Source organism: Musa acuminata, chromosome BXJ1-4 (genome assembly GCF_036884655.1).
Source record: "Musa acuminata AAA Group cultivar baxijiao chromosome BXJ1-4, Cavendish_Baxijiao_AAA, whole genome shotgun sequence".
NCBI lineage: Eukaryota > Viridiplantae > Streptophyta > Magnoliopsida > Zingiberales > Musaceae > Musa > Musa acuminata.
The window spans coordinates 29,631,810-29,657,654 of record NC_088330.1 but is presented as its reverse complement, the minus strand read 5'-3'; the positions used below and the strand labels follow the sequence as shown (position 1 = coordinate 29,657,654).

At 39.9% G+C, this 25,845-nt stretch overlaps 1 protein-coding gene across 1 annotated transcript; it reads right to left on the bottom strand.

The window, feature by feature from the left end:
• Positions 1-24,446: 24,446 nt before the first annotated feature.
• Positions 24,447-25,377, bottom strand: LOC103982027 (uncharacterized protein At5g39865). The gene has a single exon (XM_009398819.3). It carries the CDS (start codon positions 25,308-25,310, stop codon positions 24,600-24,602), a length of 711 nt encoding a protein of 236 aa, XP_009397094.2. The 5' UTR covers positions 25,311-25,377; the 3' UTR covers positions 24,447-24,599.
• Between the last annotated feature and the right edge of the window lie 468 nt (positions 25,378-25,845).

Genomic DNA, 25,845 nt, shown 5'->3' with positions numbered 1-25,845 from the left:
TTAAGCCCTTATGGTTTAATCGTGTCTAAAATAATTTTTATATTTTTAAAAACATAACATATAAGCCCCTTCTGTAAAGTCTGAGTTAATAGACATTAGAGTATGCTTATGTGACATGTTGACTTATAATAAATTATTAATATAATGATATATATAATTTAAGTTTAAAGGGTTAAGATATATTTTAGCCCTTATGGTTTTAATCATGGTTTACTCGTGTCTAAAATAACCCCTACATTTTTAAAATTATAATATATAAGTCCCTCTAGTTAAGTTTGAGTTAATAAATGTTTGAGTATGCTTATGTGGCATGCTAACTCATAATAAATCATTAATATAATGATATATATAATTTAAGTTTAAAAAAAATGAGACCACCATCAATGGTAGGAGGAGGCATCGTCGTGAAAGCAATCACCAATAGTAGCACCGAGCTGTTACTACTTAATAGGGCGTCATATGCATGCAGCCTCTTCCATGATGACGAAGAGCTTAGGAGCTTCTGGTCCTATCTTAAGTGGATGTGCGTTGACTAGTACCGACACTAGGTATGCAGTGGTCTCTTGATCTCTCTTCCTTCTCTTGAGCATCTTTGTCCCCACCATCTCCCACTTTATCCTCTCTTGCACCTCCACCTGTCACGTCTATGATGTGGTAGTCCAACTCTCACTCACCTCCACCTTCAGCCTCTCATATCTCTACCTCTTCACAAGGGAGGTGGCTTATAAGATATGGTTGTACTCATCGGGATCAAAGTAGGTGTCATTCGTGGTGGCGGGTAGCACCATAGTGGGCAAAGTGATGGCATGCACCCTAGAGCTGGTGAGTGATATCCGATAGATCCAGCTCGCTAACTCTAGGGTGCATGCCATCACGTTACCCACCACAGTGCTGCCCGCCACCATGAATGGCACCGTCTTTGATCCCGATGAGTACCACCATACCTTATAAGCCACCTCCCTATGAAGTATGACATCATAAAGATGGAGAGTAAGCAGAAAAAGTGATTGAGTTGGTCCATGTAGCGCTCCTGCACCCGCTCCCTCTCCTCGACAACTTATTGAGGAAAAGGAAGTAACGGAAGCCGTAGCAACAAAAAAAGACAGAGAAACAAAGGTAGGAGAGGCCGGAGGTGAAGGTAAGAGAGTTAGATCACCACGTCATAGGCATGATGGGTAAGGGCGCAGGAGAGAACAAAGTGGGAGGCAGTGGAAACGAAGACACCTAAGAGGAGAAAGAGGAACCAAGAGCTACTATGTGCCTAGTGTTGAACTGGTCGACGCGCATCCACTTGATATAAGACCGAAAGCTCCTAAGCTCGTCATTAGTATAAGAGAGGCTATGTGCGTTAAATGCCTTATGAGATAGTAGTGGCTCAATGCTGCTACTAGTGGTCACTTCCACAATGATGCCTCCTCCCGCCAATGATGGAGGTCTTAGATTTAAAAAAAAACTTAAATTACATATGTCATTATATTAATAGTTTATTATAAGTCAGCACGCTACATAAATTGATTCTAATGTATGTTAACCAAACTTGACGGGAGGAACTTATATGCTATATTTTTAAAAATGTAAATGTTATTTTAGACATGAGTAGACGATAAAGGCTTAAGAGGTCCATGATCAAAATCATACGAGAAAAAATAGATATTAATAATTTATTATGAGTCAACATGCAATGTAAGCATACTCTAAATTTATTAACTCATAATTAATAGGATGTACTTATATACTATATTTTTTAAAATATAGAGATTATTTTTAATACGAGTAAACTATAAGAGCTTAAAAGGTTAATATTCAAAACTACATGGGCTAAAATGAACCTTAATCCCTTATATATTATGATAATCACATGGTATTCTTCTACATCTACAACCTCTGGAATAGCCTCAACTTCGATCATATCATCTATTGTTATCTTGATTTTAGTTATCTTCTTAATTTTCATTAGTGTCTTTACCTCTACCTTAATTGTTACTTCTGTTTCTCTCTGTCTTTGTTTTTATTAGGATAGTATTTTTGATTCTAGAACTTAAAAATTTATCAATTCATCAATCTATATCTTCTCAAGATCTTTGCACTCGTACATGCTGAAATTTAGATATTAGTGATCTAAATTTTTTTTTCATAATTTTAACAATATTAATCTCTTCACCATTAGTTTTCATTTGATTTGTGATGGCTAAAGTATGAGAAAATAATCTAAGATATATTCGATTCATTTTTAAACTTTCCGAACTCAGATCTCATTGACGTCTAGGCATGCTTTCTTCACCTTAGTCACACGTTCATAAATCTTGTAAATGATGGACCACCTATTATGTTAAAGTTTGGGCTGTGGAGATCTTTCTTTGATCTCTCAATTCTGACCTTCTGATTTTAGGTATAAGAATCTTTTTTCTTTTTTACTAGGCTCTATAATACCTTATCAATAATATTTTAAATATATTTATATTTAAAAAATATATTCATTTGGATACTTCAATGATCATAGTTCTTGCTGATAAATCGAAAAACCTAGAGTTGAATTATATTATTGAAGAAAGTCATATTGATGATCTTCTTATAGATATCACAGGTGTTTTTTAAATTTTTTTCTCTTTATAGTTTCTCTCTGTTCTCTTTGCTATTTTTCTTTTCAATTTTTTATCTCTAAATAGTATTATTTCTTTCTCTAAACAGTCTTATTTCTCTCTCTAAATAGTTTTATTTCTCTCTCTATAGTGTTGTTTCTCTCTCTCTACAGATCTATTTCTCTCTAACAAATCTATTTCTTCTCTCGAGCAGCATTTAATCAAAATTCTAATACCATGTTATGAGAAAGAAACTTTATAAAAACTAAAGATTAGGAAGAGAAGGTTGAAAAGAGAGAAGATAGAAAAAAAAAAAAAGGATTTTATTGACTCTAAAGTTTCGCTTTCACCAAAACACCTTGGACCACCTTTATGCTCCCTTCTTTCTGGGCTTAATTCTCCTCTCTCTCTCTCTCTCTCTCTCTCTCTCTCTCTCTCTCTCTCTCTCTCTATGTTTTTGGATACTATAGGGCATCATCAACCCAATATATAAACCGAAACCATAAGGTTATAACCCTAATGAAATAAGAACTCCAAATTTAACTCAAACTCCTAATTTAATTCTAATTAAATTTAAATTGCATCTCTAACAAATGCTTGTTTATGAGTGACAATTGGAAAACCCTTAATATCTATTGTGTGATATATGTGTGAGTAATTGAAAGGCTTGAAATTCAATTCTCTTTTGGAATAGAAGAAAGACGGCAAAAGTAAATGCCAAATCAACTTTACATTGCAGGGATTTAGAATGAAGCATCAATTAGATTGTATGGAGAGAGTTGAAGAAACTAGTTCACTCTTTCATACTATATTTGGGATGGAGAAAAGAAAAGAAGAGATAAAAAATTAGAGAGGAAGAGTTAAGGGATGATGCAAGATGCAAATATATATATATATATATATATATATATATATATATATATATATATATATATATATATATATATATATTTCTTATAGACAAGTCTCTGTATTTTTCTTTTCTCACTTTTTTTCTATGTTTTACCATAACAAATCTCATCTATTTATAGGCTATAGATGTGAGTTACAAGACTCAATTGTTAAGGCTACATTCAAATACTTTTATTATATATAACTTATCTAATTTACAAGTGGTTTATTATTTCATAACCTCCTTCATAGTGATATTTATATTGATATAACCTCTCTATTCTCAATAAATTCTAGAGGTTATAATTATTTTTACCCATGTAATCATGAGAGAAGTTTCAATCCTCTCTTTTAATTGAGTCTAATTCTTTTAAGACTCCCACTAGACTTAATTCATTTTATCACATACTTCAAGTAATGTTTTCTTTTTGAAAAATATCTCCAAATTGAGGGGCTTGGTGAAAATATCTGTAATTTGATCATCATATTTAATGTAATCTAATAAAACTTCCTTCTTCTTGATTTGGTCTTGAATGAAATGGAAGGAAACGTCGATATGTTTACTTCGTTCATGGAAGGCCGAGTTAACTTATTATAAATATTTATCTTTGTAGCTTGATGTTGTGCATAATTGACTTCATTCAAAAACTTCTTGAGTCATATAATATGGCATACACATGATGATGTCAATATATATTCCACTTCACATGTAGACAATGTCATAGTAAATTACTTCTCTGAATAACAAATGAAAATGATACCATTCATATAAAAAAATGATTGTACTTTTTAATATCTTCTAGAGCTCCATCCCAATCATTATCAAAATAATCAATAAATTAAAAATTATTAAAAATAAATATATTATTCCATGAGTTATGGTATTTTGATATAGCATAAATATTTTTTAGCGCCCTTTATGTGTGTTGACTTTGGTTAATCCATAAATTGACTTATTAATCCGATTTCATACAGAATATCTGATCTTATGCAAATTAGATATTTCAAGCTTCTTACTAAACTTTTAAAATATATTGTATCAATTGTATCACTAGCATCTTGTCTTGAAATTTTGATGCATAAATATTTTGAAAATCTTCTTTGCATATCCTTCTTGTGAAATAAAAATATCTTCTTTACTTTGCTTCACTTTGATACCAAGAAAATAAGACATGAGACTAATGTTAATCATTTTAAATTCTTAAATTATTGTTTGTTTGAATTTTTTAAATATAAGTGAGTTGCTTCTTATAAAAATAAAATCATCTATATACAAGAAAATAAGTAAGATATCTCTATTTTTGTTCATCTTATTGTATATGACATTTTCATAAAGACATTGGTCATAACCATTTTGCTTAAAGTAAACATCAATTCTAGTGTTCTTGAAATAAGATGTCTCTATTTTTGTTGATCTTCATATATGGGGCACTTGCATAAGAACATTTGTCATAACCATTTTACTAGTTTTAAGTCATACAAAACCTTCTTTAACTAACTTTCTGTTCATACCCCTTTTTAATGTACCCAATGGTTATTCTATATATACTTCTTCTTCAAGTAAAACATTAAAAATATATATATTTAACATCCATTTGATAAATTAAGTAATTATTTTATATGATAATGAATATAATCAATCTAATAGATTTTATTTGAACAACAAGGGCAAATATCTTATTATAGTCAATGTCAAATTTTTGCCCGTAACTCTTTGTCACTAATCTATACTTATCAATTTGATCTGAAGTATTTTTTTATTTTTTAAACCTACTTCACATCAATAGTATTTTGTCCTTGAGGTAGTGAAGGTAACTCTCAAATTTTATTTCTCTTGATAGAGTTGATTTCTTTATCCATAGTATCATTTCGCCTTTTATTTATCATCAAATGATTCACTATCTACAAAGAGACAAACAAGATGTAATTTATCGGTTACTTCTTATACATATTTTATATTTCTTATCCTTTAAGGCACTAGGCTATCTTGTAGAGATGATTGTGTAGAAGAAGAAAAATATGTCGACAATAATGATGATCATGGTGGTAAAGCAACCGTTTACTTTTGTACATCTTCATATAACTCTTCGATATTGCTTTCCTAATTTAATATATCTTCTTCATTAAACTCTACATCCCTATTTATAATAATCTTTAAATTGTCAGGATAAAATAATTTGTAGGCATTGGATTTAGAGCCATACCCAATAAAAATAAATTTGGAACTTTTGTCCTCCAACTTGTTCTTACTTAATTAAGTGCATGTGCATAACCAATGTGATAAAAAATCTTAAAGCATGGGACACTCTTTTTTTTTTTTTTTTTTTTTTGTTCTATGTCTCTTATAGAGTTTTGTTCTCGAAGCTCGATTAGGATACTGATTTCAGAATTATCTAGTTCTTTCTCTCTATCATACGATTTTATTAGGAGAATATGGTTCTGTGCAAGGTATGCCATACCGATTCGTACCGCCCGATACGGGCGGTACGTACCGGTCCGAGAGGCGATCGGTACGCAGACCGTCCACTACCGGGCGGTACACCCAAAAAATATCCCGTATCGGACGTTACGGGTAATATCGGGCGGTAACGGTCGAAATTTCGACCGTTACCGCCCGGTACCACTCGGTAACAATCGAAATCGACCGATACCACTCGGTAACGGTCGAAACCGATCGTTACCACACTGTAGCAGTGCTACGGTGCTCCAACGGTCAAATTGACTGTTGGAGCCCTTTCTCCTCCTATTTAAACCAATCTTCTCTCCCCTATTTCATTATACTCTCTTAAACTCTTTCTCAAACATTTTTTTTCTCACATAAACTCTATAAAACAATGATTTATGAATTCAATCGAGGCTAATTTGGGAAGATTAAGAGGAAGAACTTTCTAATCAAGAAGTATGTATTCGTTTTCTTTAATTAGAGAGTAATTAAGATATTTAAGATTATGATTAGTATTTTTCATGCATAGTAAGTATTGAATAATATTTATCATAGTAAAATAATTTTAATTAAATTTTATTAAAGTTATTTAATGCTGCAATTAGTTATTGTAATGATGATTTAATTGAAATTTATTTGATTTTATATCAATTTAATGTCTTTAATACCTATTAGGGTATTTGTTATGTTTATAGTGGTGAAAGAGAAGTAATTAGTGAAAAATTAATTATATTAATCATATAATTAGTGTAGATAAATGATAATTTTATCATAATTTGAATTTTGAATCATATTGGATTAAAATTACATATTTAATATTTTTTTATGTGTTTAACATATATATGATGGTAAAATAAGTTTAATTATGTTTTATTAAAGTTATTTAATACTGTAATTAGTTATTTTAACGATGATTTAATCAAAATTTATTTGATTTTATGTGAATCCAATATCTTTAATATCTATTAGGGTGTTTGCCATGTTTATAGTGTTGAAAGAGAAATAATTAATAAAAAATTAACTATATTAATCACGTAATTAGTGTATCTAATGATTTTAATACTTCTTTTATGCATGTAACATATTTATGATAATAAAATATGATTAGTTATGTTTTAATAAAATTACTTAATATTGTCATTAGTGATTTATGATCGATATTTGGTCAATTTAATATGTTTATACTTTATAATTTATTTGATTTAAATTTGATAGGATCATGGCACCAAAGGAACAGCCACACGATGATGCATGGGTTCATGCCCGAAAGCTAGATGGAAACCGTCATCATTGGCAATGTATTTATTGTTACTACATTGGTAAAGGTGGAGGAATAACTCGAGTGAAAATGCATTTGGCTGGTGGGTATCCTGATGTTGCAAAATGCAAGAATGTTCCAACGGAGATCCGTAAATTATTTCAAAGCAAGCTTAAACAAGCAAAGGAAGATACATTAAAAAAGAAGGCAAGAGTTGAGGAAAAATATCATAAGGCTACACAGGAACCAGTTTATGATCAGTATGAGGGTTGCGACGATGAAGTCGACCCGGATCTCACAGTTGGGATTCGTATATCATTGGAGCATCAGTATAAGGTCGATGAAGCAATGAGGCATCGACGACCTGACTTACAATTAGAGCATGGCAGTGGTAGTGGAATCCAGAGGTCAACCAGCATGAGGCTGTTGGGAAATCATGGGGGGCGACATCATATGCGCAGCGGAAGAACAAGAAAACAAAATCCCCGATTCCCAAAAAGATGTTCGTCGTCGTGCGAAGATTGGTGCGCAAAAATCCGCAAAACACAAAACTGCGTATAGAGATTGTGTTACCTAGGGAGATCGTATATCCCTGTTTCCTTGTAGATCCTTAGGAGAGGGTGAAGGAGGTCAAGCGTCCTCCTCTCTAGCGGTGATCCACACAGCAGGGTTGCGACGACGCTCCTCAAAACTCCAGGCCTACTCTGAGGTGGAGAGGGAGAGGAGAATAGGAAAGGCAAGCAAAGACTCTAGCCTATGAGGCTCTGAATCCCTCCTATTTATAGAGATCCCATGTCAAACCCTAATGGGTCCTTCCCTAGTGGGTATTGGATCTGCATCCAATAAGACAAGGGCTCCGTCGGATATCTCATATCCGAACCTCTACTCATCGCAATGCCTACCATATGTGTGTGACCCTCTAGGCCCAATATCGAGCTGGCCGTGAGTCATACCTGTCAGAACTCCTTCTAACTCAGTGAATTATTATCTCTATAATAATTTACTCGACTCATCGACTACGGACGTACTAGGCCACTACGCCGTAGTCCCCAGACGATACAGGGGAATCCAATCCATTGGACCTGTCTGTCCTCAGTTACCATGTACCTATAGTCCCTCATCCATCTAATATCCCAGAGACCGTATATCGAGCATGGTGCTGCCAGACCCATACGGTTTCTACTCGAGTCTCGCTCTAATCGGATTCTCCCGGAGAACTCTTTCTCTCTCAACCCGAATGACCCTGGCCAAGGATTTGTCTGAGCAAGAACACATAGGATATTCCTCTCATGACGCCGAGAGTGGATGATCCTCTATTGACACTCAATAGCCCTCGTAAGGTCGACTACCACTCCCAATGACCAGCTGTACTAGATCTGGGGACAGCCAAACCTATAAGTCTGGTATCAAAGAGTGGATCACTCATACAGAACATCCTTGGTATCTCAAGTCTTAGGACCAGATACACCACTAGGACTACGAAATCGCTGTCGACAATAAGGCATCATCAACCATCCAGCATTCCGTAAGCGGATCAATCAGTGAACTCATTCTCTAATGAGCACCTGTACTGTATCCCTAGTGTCCCTACACGAGCAGCTATGAGACCAGCTGCATCCATCATATGGACGGGTATACAGCACACCAGTCTATCCGGTTATCACGATGTCCTTCTCGAGTAACCTATGACCGGGATTATTTAGGATATGTGTTTAAAGGTGAATCGATCTCATTATCGTGATCTCATCACGATCTGATTCCCATTGCACAAATCCAAGGACATCACAATATATATATGCACATATGCAATTGTTATAAAGTGATATACGCCAAAATATAATAAGCAAAAAGATTATGTATCAAGTCACACGTGCCATCACTCACGTGATTGGCTTGCTGGGCACCTATGACTAGCAATCTACCACTTGACCTAAAGCCAATCACCTATGTGTCTGATCCCCATCAGACTCCTGTGACGCTCATAGACAATCTGAGACAACGGCTTTGTCAGTGGATCTGCAATGTTATCTTCGGATGGAACTCTTTCCACTACTACATCTCCTCGGGTTACGATCTCTCTGATAAGTTGGAACCTCCTCAGAACACTTCTGATGAGACCCGGGTTCCCTTATTTGAGTAATCGCCCCGTAGTTGTCGCAATATAAGGAAGTCGACTTGTCGCTATCTGTATCGACTCCCAAATCTGTGATGAATTTCTTCACCCAGACTCCCTCCTTTGCTGCATCTAATGCAGCAATGTACTCCGCCTCTGTGGTCGAGTCAGTAGTGGTATCTTGCTTGGAACTCTTCTAGCACACTGCTCCTCCATTCAAGGTGTACACATACCCTGAATTCGACTCGCTATCATCGACATCAGACTAAAAACTTGAGTCAGTGAAGCCTTCAACCTTAAGGCTATTACCTCCATATACTAGCAAAAGATCCTTAGTCCTTCTCAAGTACTTAAGGATACACTTTACTGCTTTCCAGTGCTCCAAGCCTGGATCCGCCTGATACCTACTCGTGACACTCAGAGCATGCGCTATATCAGGCCTAGTACATAGCATGGCATACATGATAGACCCTATTGCTGAGGTATAAGGTATCATATTCATGTTTGCCCTTTCTTTTGGAGTTTTTCATGTCAAACCTTTTGACAATGGTTTCTATGTACCTGGACTGGGACAAGCCAAGCATCCTCTTGGATCTATCTCTATAGATTCTAATCCCCAAGATATATGATGCTTCCCCTAAGTCCTTTATGGAGAAGTGTCTAGATAACCAAGTCTTTACTGTGGATAGCATTCCTACGTCATTCCCAATGATGAGGATGTCATCCACATATAACACCAAAAAGGTGATAGCGCTCCCACTTACCTTCTTGTACACACAAGGCTCATTTTCGTTCTTAACGAAGTCATAAGATCTGATCAAATCTTATGTTCCAACTTCGGGAAGCTTGCTTTAGTCCATAAATGGATTTAAGCAACCTACACACCTTATCTGGGCAGTTCTTAGACACGAATCCCTCAGGTTGCATCATATACACCTCCTCCTCGAGGTTCCCATTGAGGAATGCAGTTTTCACATCAATCTGCCAGATCTCATAATCATAGTGTGTCGCAATAGCCAATAGAATTCTGATGAATTTTAGCATTGCTACGGGTGAGAAGGTTTCGTCGTAGTCAACACCTTGCCTTTGACGATACCCTTTAGCCACTAGCCTTTCTTTATAGGTCTCTACCTTTCCATCTACTCCGATCTTTTTCTTAAAGATCCATTCGCAACCGATGGGTACAATACCTTCGGGCGCATCAACTAGGTTCCAAGCCTTATTGGAGTACATAGAATCCATCTCAGAATTCATGGCTTCTTGCCACTTCCCGGAGTCTATACTCATAATAGCCTCCTCGTAGGTCTGAGGATCAATATCCTCTACATCCTCTGCTCTAATATGTCCCACATATCTCTCAGGAGGATGGGATACTCTATCAGACCTGCGTAAAGTTGATACTTGTGTATTAGGTACCTGAACAGACTCGGGCTGTAGAGTGGTGCTTGAGCTTGGTTCTCCAACCTCGCTCAATTCTATCATTCTCCCACTGTCTCCGTCAAGAATGTGTTCCTTCTCAAGGAACACTGCTCTCTTAGCTACAAAGACCTTTTTGTCCTCGGGATGATAGAAGTAATACCCATAAGTTTCCTTGGGGTATCCCACAAATATGCATCGCTCTGTCCTTGATTCTAACTTATCGGGGTTGTGTCTTTTAACGTGGGCAGGGCAGCCCCAAATCTTAACAACCTTAAGATCAGACTTCTTCCCTTTCCATATCTCATATGGTGTAGACACTACCGACTTAGTTGGAACTCTGTTCAGAAGGTAAGCTGCGGTTTCTAGGGCATATCCCCAGAATGAGATGGGTAGGTCAGCGAAACTCATCATGGACCGTACCATATCTAATAAAGTACGATTTCTCCTTTCAGAGACACCATTGAGCTGAGGTGTGTAAGGAGGTGTCCATTGGGATAATATCCTATGGTCCTTGAGGAACTGAGTAAACTCTGTACTTAAGTACTCACATCCTCGATCTGATCGAAGAGTTTTGATACTCTTTCCAGTCTGGTTCTCCACCTCATTCTTATACTTTCTGAATTTCTCAAAGGCCTCGGACTTGTACTTCATTAAGTACATATATCCATACCTTGAGAAATCATCAGTAAATATAATGAAGTATGAGTAACCTCCAATGGCATGAGTTGACATGGGTCCATATACATCACTATGTATGAGTTCCAACAACTCAGTGGCTCTCTCTCCAGTTCCACTAAATGGAGAGTTGGTCAATTTTCCACGAATGCAAGGCTCACAAGTTGCATAAGACATATAGTCGAATGGATCTAGATATCCATCATTTAGCAACTTTTGAATCCTTCTTTCATGGATGTGACCTAGCCTACAATGCCACAGGTATGCACTGTTCAACTCATCTCGTTTCCTTTTGGACACATTTACATTCATGATATGTGGAGTGGTGTCTAACATAAATAAATCATTATGCAATGTTCCTTTCGTGATGATCTTATCATCTAATAATATCGAACAACCATTGTTCTCAAAAATAAATTTATATCCACTAACTGTTAAACATGAAATGGAGATAATGTTTTTGATAATAGAAGGAACAAAATAACATGCATCTAATGCAATAAAAGCTCCACTAGGCAGATGTAGGGCGACCTCGCCAACAGCTAATACAGTAACTTTTGCTCCATTACCCATCTTGAGGTCCATCTCGCCTCTCTCTAGTCTCCTAGGTCTTGCCAGAACCTGCAACGAATTGCATATATGATAAGCACTACCGGTATCCAATACCCATGTGTTATCATAAGAGTCTGACAAATGGAGACTGATCATGAATGTACCTGAAGCTTCATCAAGCTTTTGTTTCGCCCTTTCTGCAAGGTACTCTTTGCAGTTTCTCTTCCAATGTCCATCTTTACCACAGTGGAAGCACTGGCCTTTGTCCTTTGTTGGGTCTTTCTTAGCAACCTTTGCTTTACCTTGTTTGCCCTTGCCCTTTCCCTTCTTAAGGGACCTTTCTGCTTTCCTTTTCTTTCTGGTCTCACCAGTGTAGAGAACTGGCTTCTCTTTCTTAATAGTACTCTCTGCCTCCCTCAACATATTGAGGAGCTCTGGGAGAGTCACCTCAAGCTTGTTCATATTAAAATTCATTATGAACTATGAAAAGGAATCTGGTAGGGACTGAAGCACAATGTCCACACACAAGTTATCCTCTAGGACCATTCCTAGACCTGTGAGTTTCTCTATCCACTCAATCATCTTTAGGACATGGTTCTGAACCGGTGTCCCCTCAGTCATCCTAGCGCGGAAAAGGCTCTTCGATATCTCATATCGTTGAGTCCTTCCCTGTTCCTCAAACAATTTGCGGACATGTAGGAGAATGGATCTGACATCCATCTTTTCATGTTGTCTCTGTAACTCTGGAGTCATAGAGCCCAACATATAGCACTGAGCAAGAGTGGAGTCATCAATGTACTTCACGTAGCGAGCGATCTCATCCTCGCTTGCCCCTTCTTCGGGCGTAGGCATCACTGTATCAAGGACGTACACGATTTTCTCTGCTGTGAGAACAATTCTCAAGTTACGGAGCCAATCCGTATAATTTGGACCAGTGAGGCGGTTGACATCAAGTATGCCACGTAAGGGATTTGAAAGCGACATTTTCTGAAAATAAAGATGTAGCAGAAATGAATAACATGCAGATTTTGCAAGAAATAAACTATCAAGATATGGACTTCTATCTTAATATGCTCCCACTATTTTACTATCGAGTCACACGACACCCTCAGCACGTGAAACGGAAGTCTCCGGCAGACTTCTAGTGGGGATCAGGATCCAATCAACGTCTTAGTGTAACCTCGAGGGACTCGACCAATCACACTAAGCCTAAAAGGTAGGCAACTCTTGCCGATCACAACTCCTTGTGATTCCCGTCCTGTTCGGCCTCCGAATCACCATGGCCTCGAGGGACTCGACCAACCATGATGCTCGGTTAAGTCAACACCTTCGTTACAAGATGAGTCTGATTTGATGATATACCCTCGAGGGACTCGACCAAGCATACCATGCCCTCAGGTCACCGGTGACATCTCTATGTCGTAAGCAAGATAGCGAATCGCGATATAGGTGAGTCTCGAGGGACTCGATCAACTCAACCTACACCGGGATTCGGTTCCTACTCATAACGATGGAAGGCCACGTGGGTCAATCTAATTACCTCACGTTTACCGACTTAATATTATCGAGAGATGTTTCTATGATTTGGTCTCCTAATATGACATGTCACACATATACATATTTAATGTATATCTACATCACATGCAAATATATATACATATCTAGTATGTGTATAAGCAATCACACCAGATGATCATGGACCACAACCTAATATGATTAGGCCCGAGTCAGTAGGCCTAATCACTCACATCAAGATCTATGTGTGCAACGGTGCATCTCCATGCCCTGTGATCGTCCATCTCATCCTCGTCGGTTCCGTCGACATTTTGATGCATCTCAATGCATCACGATCGTCCGTCTCGTGGGTCCCGCTGTCGCATCCACGCTCCCGCTGCGCCTCCTCATGTGATTACAACTTAATCATAGGCACGCAGGCCCGACAATAAACGAGAAATATAATGGAGGTTTGCAGACCTCAATAATAATAATCACAAGTACACACATCACACGGTCCATGATCATCCGTCCACACATCATACATCACATGTATAAATAATCATCATCATGTAGGACTACTAGATAATAATAAAAATAATAATCAACTAAACCTTTTAATTAATTAATATTTTTCTGAAATCAGGGACATGTAGGGAATTTCTCAATTCCTAAGGGTATTTTCGTAATTTGGACAAAAGATAGAAACTGGAATTTCTCAAATTCCGAGGGGCAAAACTGTCTTTTGCCCAGAAAACCCTAATACCCTTTCCCCCTTTCGCTGCTGCCGCCGCCACCCTGCCCGCGGCGGCCTGTGCGGCGGGGCGAGGGCACTGTCCTCGCCTGCAGGCGGCACGCTCGCTGGCGGCGCTGCCGCTGTAGGTGGGCTCCCCTTTCGGGCGCCGCTGCCTCCGCAGGCGGTGCTGTCCCGCCGGACGGCCGCCCCTGTGGGGGGGTTTTCGCCCGCGGGAGCAGCGGCGGCAAGCGCCTCTGCCCGTGGGCTGCCAGCCCCGCCAGCAGCAAGCCTGCTGCAAGCAGACCGCCGGCCGGCTGCTGCAGGCACAGCGCTTGCGCATGCGCCGGCGCTGTGCTGCCTGCCTTCGGCTGCGCTGCACACACGTAGATCGAGGGCAGCAACTGTTGCTGCCCTTCCTCGCTTTTGCGTCAACGATTTTGACGTCAATATTCTTCCTAAACACAACACACGCAGTTCAAAACCAATTATTCGTACGAACAACCCGGCTCTGATACCACTGTTGGGAAATCATGGGGGGTGACATCATATGCGCAGCGGAAGAACAAGAAAACAAAATCCCCGATTCCCAAAAAGATGTTCGTCGCCGTGCGAAGATTGGTGCGCAAAAATCCGCAAAACACAAAACTGCGTATAGAGATTGTGTTACCTAGGGAGATCGTATATCCCTGTTTCCTTGCAGATCCTTAGGAGAGGGTGAAGGAGGTCAAGCGTCCTCCTCTCTAGTGGTGATCCACACAGCAGGGTTGCGACGACGCTCCTCAAAACTCCAGGCCTACTCTGAGGTGGAGAGGGAGAGGAGAATAGGAAAGGCAAGCAAAGACTCTAGCCTATGAGGCTGTGAATCCCTCCTATTTATAGAGATCCCGTGTCAAACCCTAATGGGTCCTTCCCTAGTGGGTATTGGATCTGCATCCAATAAGACAAGGGCTCCGTCGGATATCTCATATCCGAACCTCTACTCATCGCAATGCCTACCATATGTGTGTGACCCTCTAGGCCCAATATCGAGCTGGCCGTGAGTCATACCTGTCAGAACTCCTTCTAACTCAGTGAATTATTATCTCTATAATAATTCACTCGACTCATCGACTACGGACGTACTAGGCCACTATGCCGTAGTCCCCAGACGATACAGGGGAATCCAATCCATTGGACCTGTCTGTCCTCAGTTACCATGTACCTATAGTCTCTCATCCATCTAATATCCCAGAGACCGTATATCGAGCATGGTGCTGTCAGACCCATACGGTTTCTACTCGAGTCTCGCTCTAATCGGATTCTCCCGGAGAACTCTTTCTCTCTCAACCCGAATGACCCTGGCCAGGGATTTGTCTGAGCAAGAACACATAGGATATTCCTCTCATGACGCCGAGAGTGGATGATCCTCTATTGACACTCAATAGCCCTCGTAAGGTCGACTACCACTCCCAATGACCAGCTGTACTAGATCTGAGGACAGCCAAACCTATAAGTCTGGTATCAAAGAGTGGAGCACTCATACAGGACATCCTTGGTGTCTCAAGTCTAAGGACCAGATACACCACTAGGACTACGGAATCGATGTCTGACAATAAGGCATCATCAACCATCCAGCATTCCGTAAGCGGATCAATCAGTGAACTCATTCTCCAATGAGCACCTGTACTGTATCCCTAGTGTCCCTACACGAGCAGCTATGAGACCAGTTGCATCCATCATATGGATGGGTATACAGCACACCAGTCTATCCGGTTATCACGATGTCCTTCTCGAGTAACCTATGACCGGGATTATTTAGGATATGTGTTTAAAGGTGAATCGATCTCATTATCGTGATCTCATCACGATCCGATTCCCATTGCACAAATCCAAGGACATCACAATATATATATATGCACATATGCAATTGTTATAAAGTGATATACGCCAAAATATAATAAGCAAAAAGATTATGTATCAAGTCACACGTGCCATCACTCACGTGATTGGCTTGCTGGGCACCTATGACTAGCAGAGGCAACCAACTGCTCCTTCTCAGTTAGGCCGAACTAGTAGCATGAGGTATGGTGGACTCCGTGGTTTTATGAGAGGTCTTGGCAGGAGATCCACACCAGATATTGTTGATATTGATCCGCAAGCCTATCCCCCACAAATAGCAAAACAGACACGGATTGACGATGCATACACAAAAGAAAAAAAAATGGGATATTGGGAAGGCAATCTCAAAATGGTTCAACTTTCATAGGATTCCAACCAACACAGCCCAAGGTCCATATTATCAGAGCATGATCTCCTCTACTCAAAAGTCTGGCACGGGGATCCAACCTCCAACACCGAAGGAGATTTACGGCGTGTACTTAGATGAGGAGGTGGCAGAACTAAAGGATTGGATCAAATCCTTCAAGAGGCAATGGGACGAATATGGGGTGACATTGATGTGTGATAGTTGGACAGGACCAACAAGAATGAGTATCATCAACTTTCTTGTTTATTGCAATAGAAGAGTGGTGTTTCATAAGTCCGTTAATGCTTCTGAAAAGATCCAAGATGCAAACTACATTGAGAGCTTGATGGACACTATGGTAGAGGAGATTGGACCACAGTATGTTGTCCAAATAATAACTGACAATGGAGCGAATTTCAAAAAGGTCGGTTTGCAATTGATGGAAAAAAGAAAAACTTTGTTTTGGACTCCATGTACAGCTCATTGCATATATCTAATGCTGAAGGATATTGATGAGTTGGATGCGGTCAAGAAATGTGTAGCTCGAGCATAATCAATTACAAAGTTTATATATAATCATCATTGGGTCCATGCATTAATGCAAAAGTATGTAAACGGTGAGATACTTCGACCTGGAATTACTCGGTTTGCTACTAATTTTATTGCATTAAAGTCATTACAGCAAAAAAGGCATGGCTTGAAGGCAATGGCTAGCTCACAAGAGTGGTCTGAATCCAGATATTCGAAATTGAGTGATGGAAAGAAGATAGAAAAGGCCATTCTTTCCTCTAGATTTTGGGAGACTATAGCAGAAATCATAAAAGGTGTGGAACCACTTTATATTGTCCTCCGTAAGGTCGATATGGACAAGCGTCCACAAATGCCGTATCTTAAATATATGCTGATTTCAACAAGAGAGGAGGTCAGGAAAGTATTCAAAGATGATTTTAAGGCCGACCAATACGTACGAATCATTGATCGTCGGACCGAAGTTCATATGGATCAAGATATCCATAATGCAGGTAAATTCATAATCAGAATAATTTAATTTATTATTATTTAGATAATAAAAAATCATACTAACAAAATTATGTTTTGCAGCGTATTATCTAAACCCGACAATTCAATATCGATATGCTCTCGGAACGCAAAATAATTTCCTAACGACACTACGAAATGTTATATATCATCTCTTGCCAAACACTACCGAGGCAGCCGATGCTCTTATGGAGGGTCGATTATTTCGAGAAACAGTTGGTTCATTCTCCGACATTGTAGCTGTATCATGCCGTTACACTATGGATCCTGGTGAGGAAAAGTTATGCATATTGATTATCAATTATATTTAATGTTAATTATTTGTTATGCTAATAAAATCTTATTTATATCTTTTTGCAGTCGAGTGGTGGCTACAATTTGGAGGCGATGCACCACATTTAAAGAAAGTTGTCGTTCGTGTACTTTCACCGACAACAACATCTAGTGGTTGCGAACGTAATTGGTCAACGTTTGCATTGATTCATACGAAGGTCCGCAACAGACTCTCCTACAGACGGTTAGAGAAACTAGTATATGTCCATTATAACATGCGGCTAAAATTGCGATGTGCTGAGTTGGATAAGGAGCCAAAGGAACCAGATATTGATCCCATTGGCCTCCAATTCTACAACGAAGATTCAGAGCCAATGTTAGATTGGGTTGAAGCAGCAGAGAACCAAGAGGATCCTCTACTTGATGAGGCGAGAGATCCTCAGCGTCCTTTACGTTTTATCACTAAGGCAATAGAAGAAGAAGAAGCACAACCCCAACAGGTAGAAAATCCCCCTCGATTACAACATGGTAGGATTCAAACTGCTCGAGGAACTACCGATACCCAATGGTTACACTACTAGTCATAGGTGCCCAACAAGCCAATCACGTGAGTGATGGCACGTGTGACTTGATACAGAATCTTTTTGCTTATTATATTTTGGCGTATATCACTTTATAACTATTGCATAAATGCATATATATATTGTGATGTCCTTGGATTTATGCAATGGGAATCAGATCGTGATGAGATCACGATAATGAGATCGATTCACCTTTAAACACATATCCTAAATAATCCCGGTCATAGGTTACTCGAGAGGGACATCGTGATAACCGGATAGACTGGTGTGCTGTATACCCGTCCATATGATGGATGCAGCTGGTCTCATAGCTGCTCGTGTAGGGACACTAGGGATACAGTACAGGTGCTCATTGGAGAATGAGTTCACTGATTGATCCGCTTACGGAATGCTGGATGGTTGATGATGCCTTATTGTCAGACAACGATTCCGTAGTCCTAGTGGTGTATCTGGTCCTTAGACTTGAGACACCAAGGATGTCCTGTATGAGTGCTCCACTCTTTGATACCAGACTTATAGGTTTGGCTGTCCCCAGATCTAGTACAACTGGTCATTGGGAGTGGTAGTCGACCTTACGAGGGCTATTGAGTGTCAATAGAGGATCATCCACTCTCGGCGTCATGAGAGGAATATCCTATGTGTTCTTGCTCAGACAAATCCCTGGCCAGGGTCATTCGGGTTGAGAGAGAAAGAGTTCTCCGGGAGAATCCGATTAGAGCGAGACTCGAGTAGAAACCGTATGGGTCTGACAGCACCATGCTCGATATACGGTCTCTGGGATATTAGATGGATGAGGGACTATAGGTACATGGTAACTGAGGACAGACAGGTCCAATGGATTGGATTCCCCTGTATCGTCTGGGGACTACGGCGTAGTGGCCTAGTACGTCCGTAGTCGATGAGTCGAGTGAATTATTACAGAGATAATAATTCACTGAGTTAGAAGGAGTTCTGACAGGTATGACTCACGGCCAGCTCGATATTGGGCCTAGAGGGTCACACACATATGGTAGGCATTGCGATGAGTAGAGGTTCGGATATGAGATATCCGACGGAGCCCTTGTCTTATTGGATGCAGATCCAATACCCACTAGGGAAGGACCCATTAGGGTTAGACACGGGATCTCTATAAATAGGAGGGATTCACAACCTCATAGGCTAGAGTCTTTGCTTGCCTTTCCTATTCTCCTCTCCCTCTCCACCTCAGAGTAGGCCTGGAGATTTGAGGAGCGTCGTCGCAACCCTGCTGTGTGGATCACCGCTAGAGAGGAGGACGCTTGACCTCCTTCACCCTCTCCTAAGGATCTGCAAGGAAACAGGGATATACGATCTCCCTAGGTAACACAATCTCTATACGCAGTTTTGTGGTTTGCGGATTTTTGCGCACCAATCTTCGCACGACGACGAACATCTTTTTTGGGAATCGGGGATTTTTGTTTTCTTGTTCTTCCGCTGCGCATATGATGTCGCCCCCAATGATTTCCTAACACACACTCGTCTGCCCAACGTGCAAAGGCAATTGGGAAGGCAGTAGCATCAGTTGCATCGTTGGAAAGAATCGAGTCGGGCGACGAGACACCTTCACAATCACATTCTCTTTCTCGCTCGGTCCAGAGACATGATAGCAACACGGACAGCAGTGCCTCGACAGATGATGGCGGTGATGTCGGGCAATCGTTGGTCTCGTCTACACAACTTGAGGGTGGTGAATGGACTGAAGAGCAAAATTTTACACATGCCACTCAAGATTCAGATCATGGAATTCGACAAGGTACTGGTCAAGTTTATGCGCGGAAGGGGAAGGGGAAGGGGAAGGCAGTGGATGAATATGAACAAATGCGACAGAGCATATATGATATAGACACAGAAAGAGACTCATCGTATTCACAGCAATCGTATTATGGAGAATCATATGGGCAACAACAGTATGGTGATAGTTGGTCATCCTTCTCTGAGTAACAGCATGATACAGAACAACATCAATATATGCCTCAAGAGCTGCCTCGGACAAATATGATTCATGACGATCAATCTACGATCAGCACCACATTGATGCATCAATGGCATACGGCGTATCAATACACTATGTCATGGGATCAATTTCATGATTGGGTCCGACAAACGTATCATATTGATATGTATCGGATCGAAGACCCTGATCCACCACCTGTGGAGGCCCGTCGTTCGTTTTGGTGGTAGAATTAACAATCAGGTATATCTAGATATATAATTATTTAATTCATTTGAATTTTAGAGTTTATATTGTAACAAAATAGTCTAACAATTCAACTGATTTTTCTGTAGATATTTCAATCTATAACGAGCTGAAATACGAACCTCGAACAAGACTATCTCAAAGCCCGAAAAAGATATGTGATGCTATTCTTACCTAATTTACATTGATTTTGCTTAACTTATACTATTACTATATTTATTTGTAACTTGAAAACCCTATCCTAACTTTTTTTTTAATTTTCAGGTATTTTCGGAGGGTTAAAATGGTGAAATCGGGTGTACCGCTTGGTACACCTCGGTATACCGGTCGGTACACCCGTACCGTACCGTACCGAGCACGGCTCGAAACGTCGGTACGGTACGGTACGACGAACCTTGATTCTGTGAGTTGATATCAATTGACACATTCATCACAAAAATCTTCAAATAATTATATAAGAATTCACCACCTTGATTGGAGTGGATGTTTTTGATATAGAAACCATTTTCACAAAAGTTTTAAACTTCTTCAATATACCAAATACTTTTTTTTTTTCTTTCAAGAAATAAATCTAAGTTTTTCTTATATAATCATCAATCAAAGTTAGAAAATAATGATCCTTACCAAAAAGATGTTAGAGCAACCACAAATATTGGTATGAATTAGTTGAAGTGACTGAAAAACTTCTTCATGGTTGTTTGTCAAGAACACGTCCACAACATATTTGATTTATATATTATATAGAGACAATTCATCATCTTCTTAGTTAATAGTATATTGACATCTTTAAAGTGTAGAACTCTCAAGTGTCACAACCATGAGTTAAAAGGTCTTTAAATATTATGTCACATCATGATTAATGGTTAAGATATATAATTCATTCTTTGATATCACAACTCAGAGAAATTAAATTATTTATATTACTTCTAACAAAGAGTTGTTAGTCTTTTATATGAATATCATAATCATTTTTTAAGAGTTATCTAAGACTAAAAATATTATTTTGTATATCCGACACATAATAAATATTTAAAATAATTAATGACTTTCATCTATGATATGATGCATATCAACATGTTACCTTTGTCTCTCATTAGTACTTTTGAGGAGTTCTAGAATAGACTTATCCCATTTTATAATAATATATATGATTACTAATTTTGTTATCTAAGTATCATTTGTATGACATATCTTCTTAATGTGCTTGCAATAAGAGAGAATCATTTTTCTTTCTTTTTAATATAGTATTTTTGAACTTAATTTTTTATTATAATAGAATTCGAAATCATAATGACTATATTTTTTATAATAATAGCATTGAACTGAATTTTAGAACAATTATATCCTTGACCTCTTGTATCTCCTTTTTTTTCCCATATTTTAGATTTTGATCTTTCTTATTATTTTTTTTTCTTATTATTTTTTTATTTTTCCTCATTTGTTATGTCCTCTATCACAACCATGCCCTCTTCCACTTCCTCTACCTCTTCCACAACTACAATCACTTAAATCTTGTTTTTTTTTTTTTTTTTCAAAGTGAGCTTTGTATGAAGGACTTTTTCACTACATTCGGCTTCTCGATGACTAAATGTTGTTATGCTCGCAAAGAACCCATTAGCTCGTTTGATCTAAATCCTTTGATTTTCGGATAAAGATTACAATAGAGTTGAACTTCTCGTTTAGTGATCTCAATATTTTTTTTTCAACCATACCGATATCTTCTTTATTCATTTCTTCTAAAATTACATGTTTTGAACATGTAAAGCAAAAACATCTACAAAATAGAAAATGGATAGCGAATGGATTAAGGAAATGCAACAGGCACACAAATTCAAGTGGGGAACGTTTCTGTAATGACTGGTAAGATAGAACGGAGGAAGTGTAGCCTTACATCATTCAAGAGTACTCATTAGGAAGATTCATAGTGTACTTTTTGTTTGCTTGAATTCACTACAGGATCTTCCAACACTAAAACTAAATTATCTTCTTCTAGTACTATTGATTTGATACATGTCATCCTCCTAACCTAACGAATCAAATTTGTTATCATTCTTTAATATGACAACAATTGGTCAACAACATTGCTTTGCCCCTCAACCATTACTTTCAATTACACAGTAATCAGCTACACAATAAACAGTCTATAAATCATCCTTGCATTGTCTTCCTCCTTTTGGCCGACGGAAGTGACACAACTATATTATAAGCAACACGAGACAGCAAACGAAGAAAGCCTTCAGATGAGGAGAAGAGGCTTTAGGTCACACGAGTCTATATATATATATATATATATATATATATATATATATACACGCTGATAAGGAGGAAGCGAAGTGCCAAAACCTTTGAGCATCTACAGGGAATTAAGCAAGTGGACCAACTAGTGAAGGCGACAAGGAGGCCGCTTGGAGTGGTATTTTTCTTTTCTGGAAAGTTGGCCAAACCACTGGCGACCGTAAATATGACGCTACACCACATGGCGAAGCGTAGTTTGATCACTTTGTTCCACATGATGCATCTGAGACAGAAGAAGAAGAAGAAGAAGAAGAAGAAGTGGCAGGAGACATCACACCGCAGCTTTTGCATTTGTTACCGCACCAAAATGGGTGGGGTACAGATGAACGGGTCTCAGCACTGCTCTTGCTGGTGTGCGCAACTGATCCAAGAGTGCCGCTTCACGTTAGCTCCCCACGGATGATGATGCAACATGGGGGGGGACACGCAAGGCGTTAGGCAAAGTGGCAGTGCGGGTACTGTGAGTGGCAGCATCATGCGTGGAACAGTAGACAGGCTTGCGATATTATGGTGTCCTTCTCGTTTGTTGTCCGGTACAGATCACATGGAGATCTATCGATCGTGGCCTTTTAAACTTTATCTTACTATTACATGGATTGGTTCCCCGTCAAGGAACGTTATCCCGGAAACCTTGGCGAGACCGCTTTACCCATTCTTTTCCTTCATATTATTCGTGTAGGGAACAAAGGATACAACCAGAGTTGGACAGCCGATGGTCTCTGTCTCTTCTAGTGACCCCGACCTAATTAAATCTCCAATGGCTCTTTATGATGACAAGCACCCAAATGTGGAACATGATCCACTGACTTTACGTGAGGACAACACAGCATACACTACTGTATCACCGTCTGTGTGATGAATAATAATAAGTGCAAAGCGCAAGAAACGTGGCAAGAAGGCTCAATCTACTGACAAGTTGCATGATGCCCTCCTCGGTCGATTGCCAAAACAGAAAGTAAAAAACCATCGATCGATTGACCCACCGGCCGGGTCGCCCAGCCATCCTCCGGTTACCGGACGGGCATGCCACGCAAAAGGACCCTTTTTATTTCTTCTTATTTTTCCTTTTGAAGGAAAAGAATAAGAACAGGAAAAGGAATAAAGAAAAAGGTACTCACAACAGTGGCAGGCACGAGTTATCGTGGTCCCAAACCTGACCCGTCCGTGACCGTCGACACAAACCCCACGACCACGTACCGATGGAGACCGCAATGCACGAGTGTGTTTTTTAGCTTCTTGAAGTTGTGGACGTCTGCGTATACATGGAAAGGTGTACCGAAGTCTAATAATGATTGGTGTGAAGCTTTCATGTGGATACAATTGGGAATTAGGGGAGTTGTTTCGCCCGATAAGACTCGGTTCCATGTCGTAAAGACAGAGCCTACAGGTCTATGATGGGCCAAACAGGCGAAGGCCCATAAAGCCCACTCGTTATACGAGTCCAACTCGCATACTCACTCCGACTACGCTGTAGCTTGGGCTGTTCCAGGCGCGGCGCTGCCACCTGAGCACTTCTCCGACCACCTAGACCCCCACCAAGCGGCGGCGTTAGTTCGTCGACAACGTCGCACGTTTGTATCTTATTATATATATATATATATATATATAAATAAATAAATAAATAAATATATATATATATACTATAAGATACACAGTAATCATATATGTTTGTAATCTTGTTAATCGTCTTCACTCGGTTTCAACCCACAACTTAATTTACAACCGTCATCCATCTCCAATTTCTCTCCCATAACAAACATATGAAAAAGAGTCAAAAAAAAGTATCTTGCCGGACAGTCCCCAGCGATCTCAATCAGAGGGCTGCGGCGAAACAATCAGGGCACCGGACAAGCCCGTTCTCGTTGCACTCACCGCAGGTCCGGAAGCCCCCGGTCTTATCGCTGTACCGCTTGTGACTACCGCTGCACGTGGCGCAGAGAACGAAGCGCACGCCACTGCAAGCTTCGCAGTCGGAGGCAGAAGGCGGTAAAGAGGCGATCCCGTCGACGAGAGCCTTGAGCTCGCCGGACTCGTGCAGGAGGCGGATCTCATCGGCGCCGCCAAGGCAGCGGCCGGCGAGGAATAGCTTGGGGAGGGTGGGCTGGCGGCAGCCGAGGGCGACCTGGAGTTCGGCCAGGAAGCGGGAGTCCATGGAAAGGTCGCGCTCGTCGACGGCGACGCGTAGGCCGCGGAGGATGGAGCGGACGACGCGGCAGTCCTCGAAGGTGCGGCGGACGATGCGGAGGGAGGTGAAGTATAGGACGAGACCGTGGCGGCGGCGGTCGAGCGGATCGGAGGAGGGGGCGGCGGAGGCGAAGGCGGAACGGAGGGCGCGGAGGGCGGAGGAGGCGAGGCGGGCCCGGTGAATAACGCGGCGGAGGGCAGGGCAGGCGAGAGGTTGGTGGGGGTCGTCGCGGAGGAGGGCCTGGATGTCCTTGAGAGTGGGAGAGGAGAAGGTGGGCGAACGGCAGGTAGCTCCGGTGGCGGTGGAGGATGGGGTGGCCTTTACCCACGGCGGCCACATGAGAGCAAGATGAAAGCAGGGGTAGAGAGAGAGAGAGAGAGAGAGAGAGAGAGAGAGAGAGAGGGGGAGAAGATGGGAAGGCAAGTGGTTTTCTTCATAAATAAAAAGGGGAATTCTCTATAAATAAAAGCCTATGTGTGAGCACATTGAAACTCAATTAATTAAATTACACTTATAAATAATTATGAACACACTGTTAATCCTTGGATTGAAACACTTCAAAATAATTGGTGTCTTCCTAAGATATCTATGCCTTAATGGATAGCTATAGATTGATGTAGGTTGGATTAGGAATCCAATTAATTATATTTCATAAAATATTTAATATCATGCTTAATGTTGTCATCCATCATACTAATTTTGATAACCTTCACACTTGACTAGTAACAATAATTTTATTTGACCATTAAACAACTTCCTATCATCATTATGATTATAATATTATTAAAATTGCTATTAAGGGATTTTGAGAGTTCTCCCACTTTTCACAACATCATAAAATGATGATAAGAGATAAATACTTTTTGTATGACCA